The sequence below is a fragment of the Rhinoderma darwinii genome, chromosome 9, assembly GCF_050947455.1.
Source record: "Rhinoderma darwinii isolate aRhiDar2 chromosome 9, aRhiDar2.hap1, whole genome shotgun sequence".
Lineage (NCBI taxonomy): Eukaryota > Metazoa > Chordata > Amphibia > Anura > Rhinodermatidae > Rhinoderma > Rhinoderma darwinii.
In genome coordinates, this window is record NC_134695.1 from 102,331,151 (window position 1) to 102,343,824 (window position 12,674).

Consider the following 12,674-nt stretch of genomic DNA (forward strand, 5'->3'; position numbering starts at 1 on the left):
GAAACTACAACTCTCAACATGTCCTAACAGTCACAGGCTGTAAGTTGTAGTTTCACTACAGCTGTAAAGCCACATTTGGAGACCCCAGCTCCTTGACCTCCTGGGTTATGTAATGATAGTAGTAGTAACATCAGTAGGACACGCTCCTGATAGATTAGGGAAACACTTGTGTCTGCTGATAGATTTGTGTGCGATATAAAGTGAATCCAATGAGTCACGTACAAGCCGTTTCAAATTTCTAAGGAATGCCCTAATATATTTCTCGAAGTTCAACAAAGGTAAGTCACTGGAGCTTTTATTAACTCTTTGAACCCTTGAAAAATGAAGCAGTGGCTTATAGCAACAAATTAGAGCGGAGATTTTTTTCAAAGACTCTTTGGAAATATAAAGCAGCAACATGATCGGTTGCTATGGGCAACGTCACTGTTCTCAGCAGTCGTTTGGATAAATCTCCCAAAGATAGTATTTACTACAAAAAGGCGGACTGTATATATATATATATTTTACAATAGAATGTTAAGCGTTTTAGCCAGGGCCCCTTTAACACAAACTGTAAATGTTCCCGTAATTGCAAGTGATGAGGTAAAACTATTCAGACTTCCTTTGAATAAATGTGTTCTTTGTGGATAAACACATGACCCAGTTTGCAGGAAACGAGCAGTGTTTCTTCATGACAGTGGTGATGCTATGAGGTCACCCGTTAACCTCAGACTAACATTGCACATTTTCTTATATGCTCCTGGTTACGAGTCAGACAGCGGTCTGCACGGCTCCTAATGTAACGCTAAAAAAACGTGGAAATAGAGCATCTTATTGGTTGCACAAAATTGTAATCCTTTATCTTCATACCCTTTATATAGGGGAGATTGATAAGAAACATACTTCCCACTTTCCAAATTGTGCATTTTTGGGACCAGCTTGACCTCTGTGAAAGTTGGATTTTTTTAAAGAAAAGTTTTTTTTATTGATTTGTTTTGTAAAAGGATATTCCACTAATTTAGTTTATGCATTCCTTCCCTCATGGTTTTCAAGATCTCGGTTTGCTCTTATTGAATGAGAACCTTCATAGTTTATTTCCAAAAGATGAAAATGATTCCTGGTCTTGTGATCACAGCTCTGGTAACTGTATTATATCTGCACTTCTGTGTGTCCATAACATGACCAGGACTGGTTTTTATACTCTAGAAATGAACCCAAAGCTCACATCTATTCTACACTATACACCCCCCTCCCCCCAAATTATTACTCATTAAATGGCTTTCCATTATACTGTAGGCACGGGTTTGTCGAAGAACATAACCATTCGTTACTCAAAAGGGTTCCCTATGTTTGTTTTGTGTCTTTTTTGTTTTTTTAGTATCCTTAAGCGGTTTGTTTTTTTCCCCTTCCTTTCTAATTTGGTCCTGAACAGCGGATCTTGGGGACCACAGATGCAGGGGGCCATGTTTACATAGTTCTTATTCACAAGGCTGCTGTATGGTTGCAGCCCATTTTATAGATCCGTCTGTATAAATGAAACTGTGTGTAAACATACAATGCCCTCTGAGGTCGGTGTGTAGAGTAGTAAGTGTGAGTGAGTCTAGAGCGATTTATAAAGTCATGGAGATCTGCTTTGTCCTGTTCTACCGCTCTTCATAGGTGACCCTACAAGCGTGCATGTGTATATTTCAAATTGTGCTCATTTTCCTTTTCCTCCAACTCTTGCCGGAAAGTAACCTTCAGGTGTAAATTCACAAATTTGCAATATTGGATAAAAACGGTGTTTTACTTTTATACCACCAGAATTTCTAAGTATAGATATAGCTTACAAATCGGAGATTCAACATTCGGGATTGAATATATTAAGCATAGCAAGCCCTAATAACAGAGAAAAGGTTTAGACAGAACTTCTTTAATACGCAGTATGCTGCATCTGGGCAAATAAATTGTTTCCATAACTGTGAAACTAAACGCAAGTCAAAAACATGGATTTCACATCTGCCCTACAATAACCCAAGCTATTCAGCTCTTCACACCATCACTGGCCCCAAGGGAAATTCTTACCTCTTGCCTGGGATCCTCTGCGAATCTCTGAATGACGTATTTCAGTTCCCTACATGGGGAGGACAAGAAATCACAGGTTACTTGGCTCCGCTGGGAAGTTCTGCCTTGACTAGATATACATAATAACATGAGGAAAGAGCATTTCCCTATAGTGTTCATTCTGACTAATAAAACACAATGATTGGATTCTACTGCATGAAAAAGATGTCGTCGATGTAGTGTATTTAGAGTAAATAAGAAATATATTTTAAGATACTATTTGCTACAGCATTATGTAGTCCACGTGGTACTTATACCCTATATTCTTTCAATTAGACATTACAGTAATTGGTACTTACTTTGTAAAGGTTTCATGGGCAAGAGCTCTGTAACCAAAAGAAACACGTATATTACTTAATAGTTTTCAAAAGTAAAGTTATCCAAGTAAGACCCATACTACCCACAGTCCACTTAAAAGTTTGGTAAAGGAATAAGACGGTTTACACTAGAGTTATGGCTTCATTTTATAACAGAACCACGACCGCTATGTCAAGTCCATTTTCCGGAACATTCTGAAGTACCCCATTGATTTTAATGAGGTCTGTAAAGGTTCCAGTATTTTTGATGGTAAGAAAAGCAATGTCTGTCTGACGCTCACCATTAACGTGAACGTGAGCAGAGTCTGAAATAGAACATTCTCTTTCTTTGGCAAGTTCTAAATACTTTCTAGACGCTCATTTAGGTCTCTTTCACACAGCAAGAATTTTGCATCAGTATTTGTAAGCCGAAACCAGGAGTGGGTCCATAGCATGGAAGAGGTACAAATTTTTGCTTTATACTTTTTCTCTGTGTAGGATCCGCTCCTGGCTCAAAAATACTGATGCAAAATACTGCCATGTGAAAATGGCTTTAGGCTGTGGTCAATTTGCGACTTGAGTGGGACATGTGAACACAACCTTAGAGGCAGTGTCATGACAGATATTTATTGCATATATCCACAGGCTATGCTACGAATATCTAATAGTTGCAGGTCCTAGCTACGCAGATGCCGTAACATTAAATTCTATAGGAATTATGGAGACAGCGTAGCTCAGCGAACTCTGCTGTTTTTGGAAACCTATCCTGCTGTGCACTACTGCTCTGCCTGGATGCATCGGCCAGAGGCTGCCTTACTAGGCGGGATGGAGTCAGGGGACCCCCGTTCGGGACATAGGTATGGGTCTCCGAGCTGGCACATCCTTAATGTCTGCCATAAATGTCTGTTATGATACAACTCCCTGAAGTATTATTATTGTCCTCCGTATAGGCTATGTTCACACGGAGTATTTTGCCGAGTTTTTTGACGCGGAAACCAAGTCGCAAAACTCGGCAAAAACGGCCCGAAAACGCCTCCCATTGATTTCAATGGGAGTCGTCGGCGTCTTTTTCCCGCGAGCAGTAAAACTGCCTCGCGGGAAAAAGAAGCGACATGCCCTATCTTCGGGCGTTTCCGCCTCTGACCTCCCATTGACTTCAATGGGAGGCAGAGAAAGCGTATTTCGCGGTGTTTTATGCCTGCGGCGCTCAATGGCCGCGGGCGAAAAACGGCGCGAAAATCGCCGTGCAGGGAGAGGAAAATCTGCTTCAAACTTCCAAACTGAATTTTGAGGCAGATATTCCTCCTGCAAAATACTCCATGTGAACATAGCCTTAAAAGGTTTATTGTACCAGTTAGACATAGATTTTTTTTATGAACAATAATTTATTATTAACCTGGGTTAAAGGAATAGAAAGTTGATTGTCAGTTCTTGCTGTTTTATTTCTTGTTACTTCTATACAACCAACATATTCCATCGCACTGTACACAGATTGTAATCACATCAGTCCCTTTCCCGGATAGGGATCACAATCCCACCAGAGACACAAACACACTAGTGATAATTTTAAAACATTTATTACATATCCATGGATGTGGAACCCAGCTCTGGCACCCGCATCTATTACCAGAACGGGGGTTGCGCAGCTCTCTATTGGTTCCTACGGGAGTTACTGGAACAACCGGGCAGCTGGGATCTGCATTTATAAGACATTTGTGTTTTTCCCTTGGATAATGCCATCAATTTCTTAGATGGGAACAACCTTTTACTAGCAGACCAATTAAATTGTCAGTAGGTTTTTGTTTGTTTTTTAATGTGAGTGGAAGCCATAGTACCCGTAGAAAACCCACGTAAACACAGAGTACATACAAAGCAGATGCAGCCCATTGTCACATTCGAAGCCAGGACCCCAACATAAAATGTATGTATTTTGGGACACTATTCACTTTTGTCATATACTTTAAAATAAAATCTGCTCCGTTTCAGCACTGCCGCTTCTATGTATCCTCTTGTACATAGAAGCTGCAGAACGCCGCTGTCAGCCTAATCAGTCAGCGAGCTGGTCTGACTGCTCGGCTGACAGCGGCTCCTGTGTGCCTCTGACACCTCATCTAAGCCTAATACTAATAAATCAAAGTTGATCAACTTTGATTTTAACCGTATCAGGCTTAGACGAGGTGTCAGCGGCACACAGGAGCCTCTGTCAGCCGAGAAGTCAGACCAGCTCCCTGACTGATTTGGCCGACAGCGGCGTTCTGCAGCTTCTATATACAGAGGATACATAGGCGCTGCATGGCTAAAACTAAGCAAATGTTTTCATTAAATTATATTACAAAAGTGAATAGTATCCCGAAATACATACATTTCTTTGTTTCCTTTTTTTAAAAAATTTAATATTTTTTAAAATGTATTTATTATTATTTTTTCTTATTGTCTTTAAGCATTTTTGTTTTTATTATTATTAGGTTATGAACCAAGGCTGTGTTAATAGTACATTGAATAAAATACAGCTAAAGAACACAAAGCAGGGAAAGGGATGGAGTATACAGTACTTTATAAAATCAAGCTAAGTAGCAATCCCAATGCCAAGCAACATCCGTATACTCCGTGGAATTCTATCTGTTTGCTTCCTCAAAACATGGCATAACCTTTTCCTGGGGCCTACCTATAGGGGGTCAGAGGTAGCAGTCGATCTGGGCCCTGGTGTCTGAGGGGCCCCAATAGTTCCTCTGCCACATAAAAAGACACCAGTATTATAAATGACACATGGCAAGTGGGGGGCCCTGTTGTTACAGATTTTGCGTGGGGGCTCAGTAGCTTCAAGTTATACCTCTGGCCAAGTCAGTGGGTCTAGGAAGTGGTAAATGAAATGACCACAGTAGCGCAGCAATAGTAGACAAGCCACAGGTAAGGCTCTGTTCACATTTGCATTGGAGGCTCTGTTCAGAGCTTTTGTCTGAAAATTACATCAGTTTTCTTGGAGGAATAATGCTGCATGCCCGATGGGTTCTGTCAGGTGCAGGTGGTATCTGTTGTGTGATAGATCCAGCACTCAGAGCTTCTACTATAAATTGAAGCTGCAACGTAGATGTGAACAGCGCCTAACAATTTTAAGTTAACATATTAAAAAACAACTTATTAAAATAAAAGCATGAAATTATTTTAAAACCTTTCCATTGTAAAAATGTTATAAGGCTATTTGCCCTTTTGGTAGGCATACATTTTTGGATACTGCTTGGCAATGCCAGTTGGTGGCACATACTGATGATCATGCTCTTGTGGAGATCTGAATAGGTCAATCACATACTGCTGGCCGTGATTTCAGAACTAGAAAGAAAGCAAGATGGCCGCAGCTCGCCAGCATCGGAGCATGGATTCCTAGGTAACTGCTTGTTTGTTCCATTAGTATTGTGCGTTTACAACAGGTGGTGGTGGGGAGTCCGGCTGGGGACTTTGTTTCCTTGCCGACGTTCTTTAATTACAGTCCTGAGATACTCAGCAGCACGGTTTCTGGGATATAAAACTAGCTGATAAGCACCTGTGCTGTAAATGTTGTGCGCTTCTTCCTTGACATATTTGTCACAGATTTTATTCTAACTACGGCGTACGCGGCAGAACGATGGCTAAGGCTTTGGTAGTACCAGTAACACTGTATTTCCTAATGGTATGTCTGAATTAAAAAGCCATATAGACGTGAGCCCTGCATGACACAATCCTTGTTTTAATGAAATGTAGAACGAGAAAAACACACACAACACTTTACGGGAGTGGAAACTTTTTCAGGTAATGTTTCTATTTCTTCCGTTGTGATGCCAGCCTCGGCCCACGTGCTCATAAACTTTACTCTGTGACTACTTTTGTTTTGTCAGGGAACCCAAGTGACTTAATTAAACCTCGGTCACGTCTCCAGTAATGAGAATGACAAAGCAATTATAGGCGACATTGCAAAGTAAGTTGCATCACTTACAGTGGAATAATGCGGTCCCGCGTGCATTGCTGAAACACGAATTTGGCAAATGACGCCATTGTGTTTTTTGCAGCCTCTAACTTTAATACCTATAGTCACTTTGCCGAAACTGATCCATGAGCAAAGTAACCAGGACCCTCGGGTATAGTTGGTTGGTAAATGGCACAATTACATCTGTTAATAGCTATTCTCCATGGAGCAGATTTTTTTTTCAAACACGAATGCTCATTAGTCCGCTCCTCAAGGATTACTGTTGTTTCAGAGGCAAATATACAGCTTCAATTCGATCAAAACAAGAAAGCATGCCTATGGCTATGCTTTGCCTACACTGTGAGCATGCTTTTGACTCAATCACCCGAACTAATGCTTAATGGGGCTGCACACACTAAGATAATGTTATTCGGGCACATGTTGTACCAGGCGTTCTATGACGTTCCATGCCATGCTGTAAATATACTGCTATCTTATGTGACAGAGTAACGTTCAGGCCCTATCAAGCAATAGGGCCCAGGTGTAACTGCAATACATGTACCCCCTATAGAAATTATTCTTTCTAAGGAGGTCTGAATTACTCACAGATCCTCTGTAATTGATCATGGTTTACACCCTTGAACTAACTATACTATATCTAAGCTTTCAGGTGACTTTTCAGAAAAAGATGTCATATAAACACTATTTCTGCCCATTATATGACTTGTATTCTGCATTTTTAACAGTTTCCCCTCTGCAGGCTCCATCTCGAATTCTCAGTTTTCTCTGAGCTACTGGGTGGAGCCGAACTGCTATCATGTCTGTCATACATTGCACAAATAGATCAGGGAGCATCCTGCTCCCCTTATCTTTTTATAGCACACCCTCAGAAACATTAGCAATATGGAGCAGATTATACAGCAGAAATGAGCAGTGTTGCTGTGAATACAGCACTGAGGTGAGACATAACACATACTAGAAGCTGCAGTGGTGTCTCTGTTGGTCTCTCTGCCTCTCTCTCACTACTTCCTCCTCCCCCTCCTCTCTCCATTGACTTCTATGGACAGCTGTAACCTGATCCCTCAGTGAGCGGATAGTCCGTCTTGTTTTAAGAAGACAGATTTAGCAGTAAATTCAAAGTGAGTGAACAGTTAGGGAGGGGAGTAAAGGAGCCTAATAAGTGGAGAAAGAGGGAGAATTTTCCCCATTACGATATATTACAAAATTTCTTATATTCGCTTGTAGAATTGATTTATTCAAGTTGAAAAGTTGTGCTCATTTAAAGCTAGTCCCAGTGAGCTATATATGATAATTCCACCACCAGTAACAGAGTCTGAGATCAGGGATAACAATGCCACAATGTCCCACGAGTGAAGAAGAGTCTGCCAGTTTGGAAAGGCCTTTTTGTTATTCCACTGGCAGGTGGCCAATAAGCTATTTATCTTGTTAGAGACAGATCGCTTAACGTCTACTTCTGAGTTTGACATTTCCCTGTAATGTTTTACAAAGGTTTTAATCGGTTAAAGTCCATGTACTAGTATTGCCATTAAATGCACAGATCTCAAAGCTTAATGTTGATAGCGCCCCCATTGAATTTAATGTAGATGTAATGTATGATTAAGCCTAAGTTTAACTAAATTAAATTTTGGCACCAAATTGTAAAATGTAATTTGCATTATGAAATCATATTTAATCAATCATTTTGCGTCACCAAGGGGTATATTGTATGAAAAAATGATGTGCTATGTCACAAAATTGTATTCTCTGACACATCATGGTGTCATACTTTGTTCATGGTACAAGTGACCGATTACAAGCCAGGCTTTCAGTCATAATCCCTATAATGTGTGGACTGCATTTCCAGGATAAAAATAAGTTTTCTTTATACATAAACACTTTTGAACTTATTTTGCCTTTTTATGTTCTGCACAGATAATTAGCCTGGAAAAGTCTAACAACGAACCAATTACATAGCAGATTGTTACCTGGTCAGATCGGGCTTATCCCAATTTCTGAAATGATGTGACTCTCATTACTAAAATGAAAATAAAAGAACACTTCTCCTTTCGCCCCCTGCTTCAGCTTTACTTCTGCTTTTTATGACACATTATTATGTCTGACGAGGCTCATTTTATACTTGCAATTGGTTCCTTCTTTGCTATAGTTCATGAATAGTAAGGCTGGGGCTAGAAATAGACTTTATTTGTAGTGAACACTATCCATAGGAATGCATTGAGAAACTTGAAATTCTCTTCTGAAATCGCTTCTGACAAGTGTGTAGATCTGAAATCCCAGTGTGTAGCAATTAAAAAAACAAAACAAAGAAAAACGCTCGCCTGACCGGAGGGATTTTGAAGAGATTTCCAAGCTGCTCAATGTATTCCTATGGATAGCGATATCACCGATTTTGTTATGGTGAGATAAATAGCTGGATCCCTGCGTATTCACCCCGGAATTACAGCTTAAAACCGGCACCAAATTGTAGTGCAATATTTCGGGCGGGAATGTCTGACGTGGAAAACTGCGGTTAAAAAACCCCAAAAACTTATACTTACCCCAGTTTCTGTAGTCTTGGCGACGTGTCCCTCTGTTGTCCGTGCAGTCCGGCCTGCTGTGATGACGTTTCTTCCCATGTGACTGCTGCAGTAATCACATGGGATGAAATGTCATCCCAGGAGGCCGGACTGCACGGATAACAGAGCGACACGTCGCCAAGACTACAGAAACTGGGGTAAGTATAAGTTTTGTTTTGTTTTTCTTCCGAGTGGCGCTTTGTTGTGGGTTTTACCTCCCCATTATATTCAATTGGGGAAAATCCGCAACAGAAGAGCAGCAATTCCACAGCACAAATTGACATGCTAGCGGATTTAAAAAAAAACTAAAACACACCGCAGGTCAATTTATAAACAGTTTTTCGGCAGATTTTTTACGCAGCATGTGGATAAGATAAGTTCAAATCTCATCCTCTCTGCGGATACTGTATTATGCTGCGGATTTTCCGCGATTAAATCTTTTGCAGGAAATCCGCAGTGTTTACGCTATGCGTGGACATACCCGAATGCATTTCTATGGACAGCGATTACATCTCTCACTGCTAAAAAAGTTTCTAGTAATAGAAATTTCTGAAAAGAATCTGCCGCGTCTGAACATACCTTTAGTTTCCACAAGAAAATATTATATTTAACCTTTCACCTTATATGCTAAATTACGGTTAATATCCATAATAAATGCAATTCCCTTGTAAGGTTTTACTGAGATTTCTAACAGAACCCTCAATGTTCCCATGCTAGAAGAGTAGTATTTTATTTTTTAATCCTTTATTAACCGTTCATTTTAGAACAGCATGTTATTTTATTTAATGTATTATACTGATGAGTTTGTTCCTACGTTGCCAAGTACAACAAATTCATAAATCTACTGAACGAGTGATAAATAATATACCAGGAGCCATCGAATGAAAGAAAATCTGGTGCATCGAAGAGGGTGTATGAGATACGTAAAAAGGGTTTGTTCGTAAACAGCAGCACTTTTGTCCGTAGACTGTCTGGTAGTGCAGTGATCCTGAAATAAGAAGATCCTATTTACTAATCCCCACTGTAACGTTCTTGAATTAGGGTGTTAGGTTCTTATCTGACCAGGGCATCATCTTCATGGAGTTAGTGTGGGCCTCCTTTGGGTACCCCTCAAAAAAAAAAAATAGGTCAAAAGTTTTCCAATGAAGTTGGCCTTTGTGTGTGTGCAGATTGTAGGCCCCGCTGGTGACAGGAACTTCTGAATGGATGTAAACATGCTCAAGAATCCACGTGATCGAGTTCATTAGTATACACAACTAATCTATTAACATCTACATGCTACATAGAGCCCTTTTACACAGGCCAATGATCGAGCAAACGATCACCGCCCTGTGTAAATTGGGCAACGATCAGCCGATGAATGAGTAAGCGCTCGTTCATCGGCTGAACGTGTCGTTTATGCAGCAATAAATATTCTAGTGTAAACATGCGCTGCCGACATAATGGTAATGTATAGGGATGAGCAATCATAGTAATGATCTCTCGTCCCCATATATTACTGATCATAGCTCCTTGTGAAAGAAGCAAACGAGCGCCGATCAACGAGCTGTCTCGTTGATCGGCGATTGTTTTTAAAGCCAAATTTGGACTGTGTAAAAGGACCCTTAAACAATGATTATAGGTGTCTCTGTATTCCTTAACGTTTATAAAGCAGATCATGGACAGTTACAATACTATACTCACTCCTTGGGAAACGGGATGGGTTGCAGCAAGCTTGCCAGGGCTGGCCGCCAATCATCATAATCTGATCTGCAAGGAAAACATAATTTTTCTGTGAGTCTTACCAAGTAACGGTAGGGAAACAACATAAATTACATGTGTGTAATATAGTCCAATAAAGCAAATAAAATGGAGTAGACTTTGTATTACAGCACCATGGATGCATTTGGACAGTGTTATAATGTGTTACTTGACTTGAATCATCAATGACCCTTCATAGTTTTAAAAGACACCATTGGCACTTCCATCCAGGAGCTGTGTCTGGTAATCACGGGAATACTAGACACAATCCCTCGTTGTCGTGGTCCTAGGGATATGCCATCATTGTTAAAACTGTGAGCCTGGAGTCCGGCATATTTATGACCTGCGGACTCACACCCCCCCCCCCCCCCCGATCCAGCGTTGTTTGTCAGATTTCTCCCCATGCACATCCATAGTCAGATTTTGCATGTATTTTTTAAGCCAAACCAGGAACGGAACCTAAGCAGGATCAAATTCTGGTTTTGGCTTACAAAATGCGTGCAAAATCTGCAGCAAATCTGCAGCAAATCTGCACTGTGAGAACCCAGCCTAATAGCGGTTAGGTGAAGGGAACTGCCGGACTCCAGGTTGACAGCGATCACAACCCGATGCAATTAATATGATGTTCATACATAAGATGCAAGTCTGGAATCGGCGTGCCCGTGACTACTTCATGCTGCTTTTAAGAGGGAGGAAAACCTTTTGAAAGACTAGACCTTTTAGGAACAGCAGGATTCAACCTATCTAGTAAGATGACCTGAGCTCTGTTTTCTGAAATATAAATAAATATGAACCCAGAACAATGGAAACACATATCTGGCGTCATCTCGATATAAGGAACTTGTGCTTCAGGTGTAGTAAAAAAACAAACTGGTAGGTACAGGTTATATCTTAATCTAAGACACCAACATGATGTGTCAAATGTTCCTACCAAACAGCCCGGGGCTGGCAATATGGAAATTCTAGGATTTCCCATAAAGTCTAGTGTCCCTATGAGTATTAGTAATGACTGTAGATTTTGACCTCTGGTTTTTAACCTGTTGTGTTTGTAAATCTTTGAACTTTAACATCAACCTGTTGGTCATGAAGACAGATCAAATGTTTTCATATGTGTGTGGGGTCTGTGTGCTGTGATGACCCCCACCAGTAACCATAATGAAGGGACTGTGGCCCTTGCTATAGCCACATGCCCCTTTTTGCTTCGCTTTTGCTTCGGTTGTCCTTTCTTTGCTCAATTCAGAACTTTAATGCATTGCAATGGCCCATCTTCATCTATCCCGATAGAGGCTAAACGGGATGCCACTCTGACGGGCACCATTGACCAGCACAGCAGCCCTATTGTTGTAGGGATAAGTGGGCTTCACAGCAGATCGACCCCCACGGGTTAGAGCTTTTGACATATCTCTATGACCGTGTTTCCCATCAAGCGTTCTGTGAAGCCCTTAGAAGACAACAGCAGCAATGCTGGGAAATGCTCTCCTGGCTATTTACTTTAAAACTTTCATGCAAGGACTCAATGAAAGCAGAGCCTCTAATAATGACACCAGAGAGTGCGAGATACCGTAACTGCGTCTTAGATTCTTGTAAATGACAGCAGGTGACCGCCGCACAGATAAAAAAAATCGCCTGATACTGTAACCCAAAGAACTTTCCACTACTACTGTGCCCAACACATGAGATTTGTGTTTACGATGGGCATTAGAGAATGTAAAGCAGCTGTTCCCTCCAAGAATAGATTTACTGTAGCCGTATTCTGTTCAATAGAATGAGGCCGGGTTCACATGTGGCGGAGACGCACCACTGAAGTATCTGAAAAAAAAATGGCTGTATCTCGAAGAACGCTAATTTCTTAGTTCCGACATATTAAATGGCCGTAAGAACAAATCAGAAAATGACAATATCTCCGTAAGTAAATCTAATTGCCAAGTTTTTGATACTGCTCTTACATCGGATTTACTAATATGTGGCCAATCTGTTTTATGTGGAAATCCTTTCTAATGGTAAAAACGTCTTCCCGACAAATATAAGGGATATTCCCATTTATGG

The 12,674-nt window shown here is 40.7% G+C and overlaps 1 protein-coding gene across 6 annotated transcripts in view; it reads right to left on the reverse strand.

The window, feature by feature from the left end:
• CMIP (c-Maf inducing protein) overlaps positions 1 to 12,674 on the reverse strand; it is a 158,302-nt gene that overhangs the window by 24,061 nt on the left and 121,567 nt on the right. For all 6 annotated transcript variants that reach the window (XM_075838663.1, XM_075838664.1, XM_075838665.1 and 3 more), the window contains 3 exons: positions 10,572 to 10,637; positions 2,382 to 2,408; positions 2,044 to 2,092 (listed from right to left, as the gene is read on the reverse strand). In XM_075838663.1, the coding sequence (XP_075694778.1) occupies positions 2,044 to 2,092; positions 2,382 to 2,408; positions 10,572 to 10,637 (142 nt within the window). The remainder of the gene's footprint in view (positions 1 to 2,043; positions 2,093 to 2,381; positions 2,409 to 10,571; positions 10,638 to 12,674) is intronic.